We start from the raw sequence: 13,502 nt of genomic DNA on the forward strand, positions 1-13,502 counted from the left end.
ACGGCGTATAGTTCTCAGATCCACCGCTGCGAGTGGGGGGAGGGGGGAGGGAGGGAGGGAGGGAGCGAGAACATGTAAGAGCTCACTTTTTTTTTGTATGTTTTGTTTTCTCGAAAGCTATTATTTTTATTTTTTTTTATTATTTGCCTCCATACAGATATATATATATACATGTATTTGGTCATCATCATCCCTCTCTCACCTCCCTTTCTTCCTTCCCCACCCTCTCTCTCCAGCACGCGGGTTGTGGAGCGCTCTCACGTCATCTATTTTTTGACCTACCCGTTTTACTTATTTCTTGAGGCATTCGTCTCCCCCCTCCTCCCCCCCTCAAAAAACAACAACAAAAAAACAACTTGTCCGGTCGATGAACGCTCTCACGCAATACGAGAATCGCGATGACTACCTCAATCGCTTTGCGCTCCGCGAACTGGTGGAGCACTGGTTGGATCGCGCTAGTATTGAGCAGCCGGAGGATCCGTATCAATTTTTGGTTGATGAGGCGCTAGATCAGCGCCACAGCGGCGGCGGTGTCGTCACTTGCCAGAACAATTGGTGCAACATGACAATGCCCGCTTCGCAGCTCGAGACCCATCAAAAGCTATGCAACAAAGAAACGCGCTGGACACGTTGTGTGCGCTGCAACACCCGCGTTGATGTGTCCAGTATATCAGTGCACCGCATGTTTTGCCGACTCGAGCGATGTGCCTTGTGTGGGGAGATGGTTCTTCCGCGCATGATGGCCATGTGTCCATATCGCATGCTAGCTGAGGCGGAGCGTAACCGACAGGCAGCCACACATCGTCAGGATCGGTTTCGTGAGCGTAGAACACAAAACCTGCAAACTGAGCCGGAGTCGTTGGCGAGGGCGTTGGTCAGCTTGGGGTCGGTGCCATCCCCAGAAAGTGCGAGTCGAAGGATCTCAGCCAGGGACCAAAGCCCTCCTTCCGCGTCATCGGTGCTTTGTGCAAAACGCTCTCAGCTCATCCTTCCTCTTTCATTGTCGCATTCCTCCACAACGGCCTCTATAACGGGGACTAGGGGTGAGGGCGAGCGTGCGAACTCTGTCTCAGCTGCGCCAGCTGCGCCAGCGAGCGGAGGGTGCAGATCTGGGCCTCCTTCTGCCTCCATAACTGCACCACAGGCTTCCATCGTTGCGATCGGCACGGACAGCCTGTCATTCAGTGGCGACGCCGCCGCCACCCCGTCGACGTTATTGCCGGCAACTGGTCAGACGACTGAGTCCAATCGGTCGGTCAACAGTCCGTCGGAAGCTGCAGTGCCCACACAGACCGATTCGAAGGCCTTCGCGGCGCCGCGAGGACCGTCGCTGCTGGTCACGTCGCAGAGTCGCCAAGGCGGTGACTTCGGCTCTGGCGACAGCGGTGCCATTCTGAAGAGCCCGTCGGCGCCAGCGGACGGCCCACGCCCGTCCTTCCCAGCCGACACAGCAGCCGACAACGCCCTCCGTCATCAACTCGATAACTACCCAGATGAGCTGCTCGTTCGCATCCGCTCGCTCCAGCGCTTGTGGAGGCGCAGCTACTGTTTGCATCGCTTCCGCGAGGAGGTGCTGCGAGCAGTGTGGCGCCATCTGGAGAACGCGCAAGAGAGATCATTGGGCAAGACGGCGTACGGCACCGCGCTCCGCACCGTGGACCGAAGCCTGCGCGAGCAGTACAGCTCCTCCTTGCCGGACGTCCAGTTCAGAGGATATGTCGAGCGCGTCACCGAAGACAAGAGTGGCCGCAGCAGCGGGTTCCCTGATCGCGGGTCCGGTTTCGGAGTCTCACTGTCTACGTCCATTCCGGACAGCGACCTCATCGCGGATGACGTTGTGAGCGCCTCTTTCGAGGCGGACCCAGTGGTTGTCTTGGACAAGGCTCTGGGGAACGGCGGTTACATGCGGGTGCGCGATATGGAGGCGCTCACCCGCCACTGCCAAGCGCGGGATGTACTCCCGCTTTCCCTGGTCCTGAAGATTGTGCGGTCGGCGTCGAAGCTGCTGCAGAAACGCTCACTCGTGCAGCATCTCACCGTACCACAGAGCGGCACCCTCGTTATCGTGGGCGACCTTCATGGCCAGATGAAGGATCTCGAGTACATCTTGACCTTTATGGGATTGCCCACGGCAGAGCGGCATTACCTCTTTAATGGTGATTTTGTTGATCGTGGTCCATATGGGTGCGAGGTACTCACCTATATCTACTCTCTGCTCTGCACTTACCCCGAGTACGTTTTTCTGAACCGTGGCAACCATGAAAACTACTCAGCAAACACCGAGTACGGGTTCATGGCGGAGCTTTACACCAAGTACGGCCCCCGTTCCTCTTATCTACTGGATGCCATGGTAGACAGCTACGAAGTAATGCCGCTGATGAGCGTTGTTGATCACCGTATTGCCGTTGTGCACGGTGGTGCGCCGAGACTCGAGTGCACGCTGGACGAAATCGAGGCCATCGGGCACGTGCGCGACATCCCGGTGGAGCATCAATCCACTCGCGCAGAGCAGCTGCTGACAGAGTTGTTGTGGAACGACCCAGTCGAAAAGTTTCGCTCACGCCAGCTCGGCACGAGTCGTCAAGGGCCCGGGTGGCGCTCGAGCAGCCGTGGTTGCGGGGTGGAGTACCTGTCGAACATCACCGAACAATTTCTCACGAGGAACGGCCTGAGCTTTCTTATCCGCTCCCACGATGTAAAAACGGCTGGGTTCGAGTTGGCGCACCGGAATAAGTCTATCACCGTTTTTAGCGCCTCAAACTACGGCGGCGTCTCCGGCAACCGGGGTGCCGTCGCGGTGCTGAAGCGGGGGTCGGCGCAGCCCATTTTCCACACGTGGTTTTTGCGAGACGACCACCGTCAAGAGCAAGCGGAGGCGCTGCGGGTCCACGAGGACGACGGTACCAACATGATGCCGTTGCCGCACCACCACCACCACCACATCACAGGTATGCGGGCCGATGTGGGTGACTTCGGGCAGGGGAACAGCAGCAGCAGCAGCACCAACCATTTGAAGACGGCCGTTGCGGCCCCGTTGTCAAGCGATTCAGTGTCGCCAAATGCCAGCCTTGTGGTGCCGGTGCCGCAGGCAGGGCGCATGATCACCACCAACGTTATTGAGTCGACCCTCATGGCCGGAGACGAGTTCATCCAGGCGTACTACCTCAAGAGTGAGTTCATGTTCCCAGAGGAGGAGGAAGCCACCAGTGAGACGAGCGCTACGGACAGCCACGCGAGTGCCTTGTCCGAGGCGACAAAGCCAAGCGAAGAGGCGGCCTCAGCACTGACACCGGTCTCTGCAGTCGAAGGAGCGGGGGAGCTGAGTGCGCAATCGCTCGCATGCGTGCACTTCAAGGAATCCTTGTCGTGCAACAGCAGACGTTCGATGAGTGGATGGCGGACAAGGCAGGGGCAGTCTGGCGGCGCAGGCTGGCGGCGTACTGCTGCCCGCGACACTAGTATTGGCGAGGGAGAAAATCTACACGCTTTGCAGGACTTGCGAGGCACCCCTCCCTCCTTGACTGCCCGCTTCCGCAACAGCGGCGCGCCGCCGATGACGCGCGTCAGCGTCGGACTGAGCCAGGATTTTTCCATCACCGTGCAATTACAGACAATCCGGCAAATCCGAGAACTGATCTACTTCAACCGCTACGCTCTTCTTGCAGCCTTTAACCAGGTGGATGAGATGCGCACCGGCACTGTGCACAAGACTGAGTGGTGTGTCGTCACGCGAGACATTTTACAGCTGGACATACCGTGGTATCACCTTTGCCGTTATTTGATCCCGAGCCTTGAGGTGAATGGGGTGCCGTCTGTCGAGTACATGCGCTTTCTTCGACACTTCGATGTTCAATTCGCGTTGGAGTCACGCCTTAGTTGGCAGCGAGCGACCATCTTGCGTATCAGCAGTGGCCTCGACATCCCAGAGGATATCATCAGCGTTTTCTGTGACCAACCGGCGAATGCCATGGCGAGTAGCACCCTCAGCCGAGGCCACAACACTGGCTCGCATCGCTCGCGCAGCAACAAGAACCTCACTGCGTCGATCAAGGGCTCTTCGATCTCCTCACCACCGCCGACCTCGTTTCCTCCTCGCACGACACTGCCGTTTCCCAGTCACGCCGCCTCCGCGGCTGCCCTCCTTCCGAGTGATGCGGCTGCCATCGCGCCCAGCTCGACGATGCCCAATGGCGCACTTCCCTCCGTTTCGCTCACGAGATCATTCGATTCTTTTACATCAAGCCTGGGTCTTGCGGCACTGCGGCTGGGCCCCGCGAATTCTGCGCTGCGAGACTTCGGTGACGGCAACAACAGCGCCGCATCCAGGGTGTGCGAGGGCTTCGAAGGTGAGCGCGCTCTCGAGAGTGTCACGAACTCCTCAAAGGGCGAGGGGTCCAACCGCTCTTGGCGCGACGTGCAGATCAGCTTCAATACCTTCGCAAACAAGGTCCGACTCCTGTCACCGGCGGCGGCCTTCATGGAAGACAACGAGGTTTTCGCCTTGTTTTGCTACTTCGATGTTTGCATGGTGGGCCACGTGTACGTGGGTGACATCGTGAGTCGCATGACAGCGCTCCTGGAGGAGGAGGAGGGCAATGGGGAAGAGGACGTGCTGCTTCTGAGCGGGGAGCTCGACTTCTCGACTGTCCCTGGGCAGCACCTCAGGACCAGAGCGATGCCGCAGACCATGCCCTCACCCGACTCCTCAAGCTCTTCAGCGTTGTCAGCGGCGAGCAGCGACATCGGCAACGGCCTCCAGGGCGTGGTGGCCAACGGTGCATCGGAGGCTTGCGGTGGATACGGCGGAGTCGGCGGTGGCAGACGTGCATTGCTGCTGCGCAAGTGGAACAACAGAGCAGCGAACAATCGTTTTGGGAGACTTGACGGAGGCGAACTCACTGTCAAGTCCGACGCGGCAGAGGGTGGTGATGGCGGCACCGTCGTCGGCACACCAGCAACCTTCAGCTACCTTGACAGAACCCATCGAACCGGCGCTCATCCCATAAAGGTGACGACTGGTCGTGAACAGGCCAAGGAAACCACGGTTGGGCAGGCGAGCTGCTTCGATCATGTCTGCTGGGATGAGAATGTTAGCGTAGGCGGTGTCATGCATGGCCACGAGAGCGACGGGGACAGGGGCGATGTTTTTGGGCGCCGGTGCACCACCGCTTCAACGACGGCGCCGCCAGGGCCCACGCTGGGGCACGCCGACGGAAAAGCCGAGGGGGCTCTACCGACCTCAGCGATGGTGCTGCCCCTGGAGTATCAGGGGGGCGATGCAACGAACCTGCCACACCAGCAGGCGCACGGTGTGGCGGCACCTGAGGCCAATGCATCCGCTTCCGAGAAGACCGGCAGCAATGGAAACATAGGCGGCAGTAGTAGTGGCCCACCTAACGCAAATGGGTTTTGCTTGGTGTCTTCGGCTTCTGCGGGACGCGACAAGGACAAGACGTCGGGGGTGGTGTGCACCGATGTGGAGCCCATGCTCCAAGCAAATGGCAACGCGAGGAGCTCAGAAGACGTGCTTGATGGCCGTGCTAGGAGGGCGGCTGACGGCCACAACATTTCTGCGATGGATGCTACCCACCTCCTTTCCTTGGCGGTGAGAAGGCCAACCTTGGCACACGATGATGGCACGGCGCACCGTCTGATTTCCACCAGCATCACCCCGACGGCGGTCTCCTTGCCGCTCGATGACAGCAGCACCGGCGCCCCTGTGGAGCGCCTTGCATTCAGCAACGCCAGTGATGGTGAGCTCAAGAACACAAGCGTGGACACATTTTGTTTGCGGGGCTCCCAGCAGGATCACTGGAGACACCACCAGCCGTCTCAGCCGTTGTCGCCATTCGTTTCCCAGAAGCAGCCCTCGCCTTCGAGGCCTAGCAGACGTCTGGCAACACCGCCATGGATCTTCTCGACGTTGCTCCGGGTTCAGGAGCAGCTTTTCTGCAGTTCCTCGCATCTCCACGCTCTTTTTATCGCACTGAACAGAAGCAGCAATGGTCGTCTGTCTGAGGCTGAGTTCCTTTCCCTTGTCGAGTTTATCAATTGTTTGCTTGAACACCCCCTCTCCGGTGATCAGGCACGAGAGCTGTTCTGCTTCGTGCACGACTTTGCCATCAAGTGTGTGGAGTCAATGCAGGTCCGCCACTGGCGTGCCCATGCCGTTGCCCACAACACCAACCGCGGCCGAGCCCATCGCACAGAAAACAATGCAGGGAATTCCGGCTTTCAGCGGATGTCCAGAGAAGAAGCCAATGCGGGTGTCTCACCGCCGATCGCCGGGTGGACGAGCGAAGCCAACGCAGGGGCCTACGTTCGGTCACGCATGCAGGCGGAGCAGCGGCGAGGGCAAGCGTACATCCTGCCCATCGAGTTCGTGGCCTTCTTGAGTGTGAGGCCGGTGCCGTACGAGGAGGAGCTCACCGCCCTTAAGGAGCTGCTCAGCACCGGTGATGCGAACGCAACAAGGGGTGGTGCCTCCATGACCGCACCTTCAGAGTTCACCATTTCCCTACCTGGTGACTCTGCACGCTCCCATATTCATCATCAGCAGCAGCAGCAGCAGCAGCAGTGGGGTCCTGGTGCTGAGCTGCCGCCTGCATCTATATTAATGCTTCCCACGGCCATCGACAATGCGCGGCGGGGACCGCGACACGGCAGATGTTCTTTACCGAGCACGACCGAAGAAGTAGTGGCGTCGAGCGTGACGGACGCACATGGTGTGCCTCCCCCCACCACCCATCAGCAGCAGCAGCAGCAGCAGCAGAAGCAGCGACTGCTTCCCCAACCTCTTAAGAATAGGGTGCCGTCTACCTACCCGCCTCAGGAGACCGAGAGCACGAAGGCAGTGACGACTTTTTCTCTCCCGTGTGACGCCACGCCGGGTTGCCTGGACGGCAGCGGCAATGCCACATCGCTGAAGGCGACAACGCCGGCTACAGACCTTCTCAGTGCGCTTGTGGACCTACGCAGCGTCTATGGCGACGATGTCACCCTGAAGGAGTTGCTGCACCGTTTAGGGACTTCTACGCGGCGAATCCCACTTCCGGTTGGTTCTCTATGCGATAGGCCCGAGGCATCGCACACAGAGGGAGCCACGTTGCCGCTTCATTTGATCGCCCCTCTCTCCCCCTACGGGGCGTGCAACGCCGCAACCTTTGGCAGGGTTGCGGTGCAGAATACCGGCGAGAATTCGACTACTTCGACTCTGGCGGCTACACGCGCGCGGCTGCCAAACGTCATCACGATTGGTGACTCACGCCTTTCGGCAACACCGACTTCTTCGACGATGTCGGCGATGAACCGCGGCATGATGAGCAAAACGATCACTGGCCACGGTGCAGCCGGTACGAAGTCCGTGTGTCATCGCCAGCCCCGAAACGGTCGTACTGGTCGCGAGGGCGATCTCTCGTTTGTTCCGCTGTTCACCCCCCTGAAGTTCGGAGACGTGCAGCAGAGGTGTGCCGTGCTCCATCACGGTAGTCCTGTGGGGGGAGGCCTGGGAGGGATCGATGATCCACACGCGCCCAACTCGCCATCGATGTGGTTTACAACGAACAACCTCTCTTACAGCCCCAGCAATCTGCCAATGCTCAGCGCGATGATGCCTGCCACTCGGCCGTACACGTTGAACCAACCGGTGGAGCAGCGGCTCACAGTGATCCCGGCGCCCTCCGACTCGTCACCGCTTCTCGCTTTCGGCGTTCCGCTCCCAGCAAGCCTTAGCATGGTGATGCCTCTCGTGGGAGATGACAACTCCACCGATATGGGTGATGCTGTGGTTGCCAGCACCGCGGGCAGTGGTAGGTGTCGTGGCTTACATCACCACCGGCACGGCGGCAGAGGGTGGAAGCGCATAGTTGGCGCATCGCTGACTGAGCAGCAATTGGAAGGCGGGCTGGCCTCTGTGTCCACGACGTCGTGCACGAAAACATTACTTTCACCGCGTCAGTGTGCAACCGTGTCCACGGCAGGAGTGGTTGACTTTTCCTCCTTCACCTCCGATGCATCTACTTCAATGGGTCTAAGATCCAGCAGGATGCATGCGACCGACGTGCGTCATCGCTGCCGCAGCCGCCGCCGCAGCGATGAGCAAGGCATGGGGAGGAGAGGCGAAAACAGCGACGGTGGCACCGTCAGTCCTCCCGTCAAGGACTGCAGGGCTGAAGATGAGTCTCAGAGCGAGTGGCCCATGGGAGGCGGCGGCGGCGGCGGCGGCAGAAGAGCGCCATGCCCGCCTCGCACGGCGAGTCCACCTCAGCGGACGGATGAAGATGGCGCACCATGCGGCGAGGACGCACATCCGATCAAGCCGTTTGTTTCTACGCGGCCCACCACGCCGCCATTGTCTGCGCTTCCAGCAGTCGTGTCCGCGGCGGCACCAGAGGGGAGGGGGCTGGACACCAAGTCAGCAGTGCGGGATGGGGATGTCCAAGAGCCGAACACCGAGGCCACGTCTATGCCCCCCGATTCCCCGGGCCAACACGGCAAGGCTTCCAAAGGGCCTTCCTCGGTGATATGTACGCTACCCCACCAGCTGGGTACCTCGACCTCAGCGTCCACATTGTTGCCGCTCGATGTAACGCTGCAGCCCCAGGCGAAGCCTGCGAAGACAGAGGGGGGGGCAGCCGTGGCACCAAATGGCGAGCGACGTGATGGCACCCCCCCGCCTGCACAGGCAACTGGGCGGAAGGCCGTTTGCGTAACACTTGCGATGGTGCCGAGTGGTTCATGTGCTGCGATTCCAACACCGCCTTCAGTACACACCACACCCCCCACGTCCGCGACCACTTTGAAGGCAGAGCCCCTTCATCTGAGTTCCATCGCTGCCGCCTCAGTGGGTAGTCAAGGCCAGGGAGCAGCTTCTAATGTTCCCCATCATGGCGTGGCCCAGCCAGCGGACGTGGTGCCGATTCCCGCGATACAGCGTTTCGCAGCCCCGGCGAAGTTGAAGGAGGTGCTGGCTGCAGCGCACACCTCGAGTCTCGCGACTCCTGTGAGCGTCACCCCATCCACTTCGGTCGCCTACAGCGGCGCCGGCGTCGCTTGCCGTGCTTCACCCGACAACTCCTTTACCTCACTACCAGGCTGCACCAGCAGCACCCCCGCGCTGGACACACTCTCGTATTCGTCTTTTCGGGGTGCGTGCGTGGCGGGCAGCGATGTGGGATTGCCGACATCGACGCCTACGCACGATCGGGAGTTTTCGCGAATGAGTCGTCTGTCCCAAGGCTCTGCCGTCACGCACTCGCACCCCACCTCTACACCATCTACGCTATCACTTGCGCAAAGATCAGGGGCATCACGTGCTTCCTGCATGCGCGATGACTACACCTCCGCTGTCATTGCCAACGCCGGCGGCGCCACGGTGCTCCCTCGACTCCGCGCTCTCGACCTGCCGTCGGCCTACGCTGTGCAGAAGTGGCCAAGGAAACAGCAGCGACTGCTTGCTTTGTATTCAGGCGCGAGGGCCTCGAACTCGTCTCAACAGACCATATCCCCCGCTTCTGTCACCGACACTCCTGGTGCCGCTTCTTTGACGACGGGGGAGGTACAGGCAACTGCGACGACGCCCAGCTTGGGCAGTGCAGCACCGAGTCTCTCTGCGCCGGCTTGTGCTCGTCTCCCGCGGTTCCGCTTAACGAGTATTCAAATCTCCGACGTGATGAAGCGCGTGCACGGGTTGACAGGCTGCGGCGGCGGTGGTGGCGGCGGTGGCAGTGGTGGTGGGGGCAGTGGTGGTGGGGACACTCCAGGAGGCCGTCGAAATGAGGAAAAGTGCTTACCCAATCCAAAAGGAGGCAACCCTCCTACCCACTCGACGGCGCGGCGGGTGTCGCTCCACTCACCGGTCTCGGTGACCAAGGGAACTCAATCCACACCTCCCTCAGCCTCGGAGTTACCGACGCAGGCCAGATCTACGAGGTCATTCTCCGTGCTCTCCGAGGGCGGCATTCCCTCAAGTCGGGTGGTGAATGGAACAGCCATGGCGGTCAGACCGCCGATCCTGGCCGCGGTCTCGCCGTCTCAAAATCCACAGGTATCCCTGCTCAGTGACGCAAGGGCACGCGACGGGTCAGTCGAAAGTGTAGTCCGTCGGCTGAGCGGTCCTCAACAACGCTTTTCCAAAGAGGACGGGGTTGGCGCGAGACGGGCACAGCAGCATCAACACTTCGCTCGCTCTGTAGACTTTCCTTCGACACCCGCCGGGGCGTTGGACGATACCGCCGGCAACCTTTCACACTCTGCGCGACCGCTGTCCGGCTACCTTCCGTCCTGTGTGAAGACGACGCACGCGACGCCCCTGGCAGCCAATCTGGGGTCGCTGACACTGTCATCCTCTGAGACACTGCTCGCCATAGACAAGGCCAAATCGGAAGGCTCACCGATCTATGACGCAGCGCCGGCTGCTGATGCTGCTGCTGCTGCGGTTGCCTCAGAGGAGATATTCCTTTCCAGTCCTCCTCACGGCCGCCACAACAGGCACTGAAGTCGACCTTCGCTCCCCACCCCACTCTTGGCTTCTCCCGCCATTGATGAGGATCGCAACGGCATGGTTGGATGTCACCGGTGGGGGGGGGGGGGGGGGGGGCGGGGCGGGGCGGCTTTTGGGGATACGGGGTGGGCTGGTGCGCTTCACCAAAGCGCAAGTCGCTCTGTTGGAACGGCTCCAGTAGTGGAAACTCCAACAAAAACGGATGCATGACGTCGTTACGACAGCGTCTACTGCGCCATCACAGAGCAGCTTCCCCAGCAGCAGCGATCCAGGTCCCTCGGGGAAGGGGGGCTGTGCTGTGTGGTGTACACCTAACCCCGGTGGGTAGCGCATCGTCGTCATGTTAGGTTCTCCCCCCCCCTCTCTCTCCCTCCTCCGCACACTCGAGCGTTGTGAGGGTGTGTTGTTCGTGTGGGTATGGCGTGCCTGTGGCGCAGCTGTTCAATGTTTTTTTGCAGGATCATATATATATATATATATATTTTCTCCCTCCACTCAGTATATATCTCTTTCTCTATTTAAACTTTCCCCTCCCCCCTCCCCCTCCCCCCCTCTCCAACTTCCCCCTCTCCCTTATATGGATGAGATCGATGTACCAATTGAACAAAAAGAAAATGACCACGCAAAGGGCGGTTTGCTTGTATTGATGTCCGTGTCTGTGTGTTGTATCGCTCTTTATGAGGGAGTACCCTGGAGTACACACACACACATATATACATATATATATATACATCTACATTGTATATGTGTGCAATGCGCTCTCGCTTCTCTCCCCACTTTTTTCCCTCTTGGTCGTCGTCCTCCTCCTCCTCTGCCACCGGTCCCGTGTTTCTGTGGATCGGCCAACGCACAAAAAAACTTCATTTTTTTGTTGTTCTTTCATGCTTCATCCCATATCGGACGACTTTTGGGTCACGAAGTTCTTCTTGACGTCTAGTGCATTGACCATTACGCCGTGTGTGCGTGTGTATTCGTGCGCGAGTGTGTGTGGATGTGGGTGGCGGGGGCACTTCCTTTTTTTTTTCTCATTGCGTAACGCTGTCAACACACTCACACAACCCCCCTGCTCCTTCAAATGCAGGAAGGTGGAACAGCCAAGCCAAATGGCATCCCTGGGGCTGCGCTTATTGAGCACATGAAGGCTTCCGTGCAGCCGTCTGGAGCGGCAGCAGCGGGTGGCGGGGGAGTGCCGCGAGGCCCGACTGGTGTGGATTTGCGAAGCGGTTATATCGGGATTGACAGCGGCCTCAGCGCTGCGGTGCCGCCCGTCAACCCCACCGCGACCGCCTCTTCCTCGACGGCCGCGCAGCAAACCCGCGAAAACATTGAGCGGGCGCTTCGCATGAACGAAGCAACAAACAACTCCGGCTACGCTACGCTTCAGTCGCTGGGGAAGCAGCGCGAGGTTATTCAGAACAGCCTCAACACCGTGGGCTTGACACACCAGCACCTCAGCGACTCCCGCCAGGTTATTCGCGACATCCGCATGGGAGTGTATAAGGAGTGGCTTATCAAGGGATCCGTGATTGCCTTTCTGCTGCTGCTCATCCTTGTCATTTTCTATTCCAAGTTTATTCAGAAGTAAGAAGGAACGGATATAACGTGTGTGTGTGTGTCTCTCTCTCTCTGTGTGGGGGTCCCTGAGTCGAAGAATATTTCATTTAACGGTTCGGGAGGCGCACCATCCAACCGGATTATACAAATACAAATGCAGCAATACGTGTGATTCTCACATGGTCACACACACACACACACACACACACACACGGCTCAGCAGTCCTAGATGGAGAGAAAAGGATTAGGGAAGGAGTGCGCTGTGGGATCACGTACCCCCCCCCCCCCCTCATCCCCCACCCCTCCCTCTCCATATATATATATATACATATCATCACCAGCTGAAGTATTTCAGTGACAGGGGAATGACCTCGTCGTTCTCTTCATGGGATTGCCGTGGGAGGGAGGGAGGGAGGGAGGGAGGGGGGGAGCGGAGAGGAGGGAGGGGGAAAGAGGAAAGAGGTCGTCCAGGTTTTTTTTTTTTTACTGCTTTGGGGCCTGATTTCTTTTTGTGGTTTATTTTCACCCTATGATTACCATTTGCGTGTCGACGATGCCGCTCCACAGGCAAAGGGAGTATAGGGGGGGCGGCGGCGGGAGGAGAAGGGGGCTGGTTGAGGATGTCTTGCTTGCGACTTCATCGCACACAGCTCATCAGCAGGTCTCACTGCGCACCAATGACCGCCTCACATTGTCTGTGATACACACGCACACACTGGATTTTGTTACACGCTTTCGTCCCACCTCATCTCTCTGCTGATAATATATATCTTCTCTTTTTTGTTGGTGTTGTTTCTGGTCCGGCGTCCCTCCCCCCCCCCCCCCCAGTCATGAGTTGCGCGATTCAATTCTTCTCTTTGCTGTTTCCTACATCCGTATTGGTTACATTGTGTTTTTGTCTGCGTGTGTCGTGTGTGTGTGTGTGTGTGTGTTGAACCAATTTATTACGTATTTCTTTTTTTTTTGTTGGGGGGGGGAGGTGATGTAGAAGACGTTGGCACGTATCATCTCCCTCCCACCACCCCACCCCGGACACGTTGGCACGTATATGCGCTCTTCAGTGTGCTGGAGACGACCCCCCCCGAAAAAAAAAAGGCCTCGATACAACAGACAACAAAACGCACCGACGATGCGAGACAGCCGTGCGGGGTCGAAGGGAGGGGGAAGCAATAGCGTAAGCCTACCTTCGATCGAAGAGGGTCTCGACACGGTGGGGGTGCAGGCGTCACTATCGCTCCCCCTCTTTAATACGCGCTCTGTGTGTGTGTGTGTGTGTGTGTGTGTGTGTGTGTGTGGTTCCAAACAGGGATAACACGTGTGGATCGTTTCCCGTTTGTCCCCCCCCCCCCGCGCTGCTCCTCACCAGCTGCGGCAAGGGCGCAAGTAGTTTACAGCGATGCTCTGCACTCTGTGCACTAGACAGCGTGTGCATGCAGGCTTCCGCTAC

The 13,502-nt window shown here is 58.8% G+C and overlaps 2 protein-coding genes across 2 annotated transcripts; both read left to right on the forward strand.

Annotated features, from left to right (window-relative positions):
• Positions 1-367: 367 nt before the first annotated feature.
• On the forward strand, positions 368-10,495 carry JKF63_06433 (uncharacterized protein; the record flags this gene model as incomplete). Its single annotated transcript, XM_067902383.1, has 1 exon — positions 368-10,495. One exon carries the CDS (start codon positions 368-370, stop codon positions 10,493-10,495), a length of 10,128 nt encoding a protein of 3,375 aa, XP_067759404.1.
• A 1,081-nt stretch (positions 10,496-11,576) lies between these two features.
• On the forward strand, positions 11,577-12,086 carry JKF63_06434 (uncharacterized protein; the record flags this gene model as incomplete). The annotated part of the gene is made up of 1 exon (XM_067902384.1): positions 11,577-12,086. One exon carries the CDS (start codon positions 11,577-11,579, stop codon positions 12,084-12,086), a length of 510 nt encoding a protein of 169 aa, XP_067759405.1.
• Between the last annotated feature and the right edge of the window lie 1,416 nt (positions 12,087-13,502).

The sequence above is a fragment of the Porcisia hertigi genome, chromosome 7 (genome assembly GCF_017918235.1).
Source record: "Porcisia hertigi strain C119 chromosome 7, whole genome shotgun sequence".
Taxonomy (NCBI): domain Eukaryota; phylum Euglenozoa; class Kinetoplastea; order Trypanosomatida; family Trypanosomatidae; genus Porcisia; species Porcisia hertigi.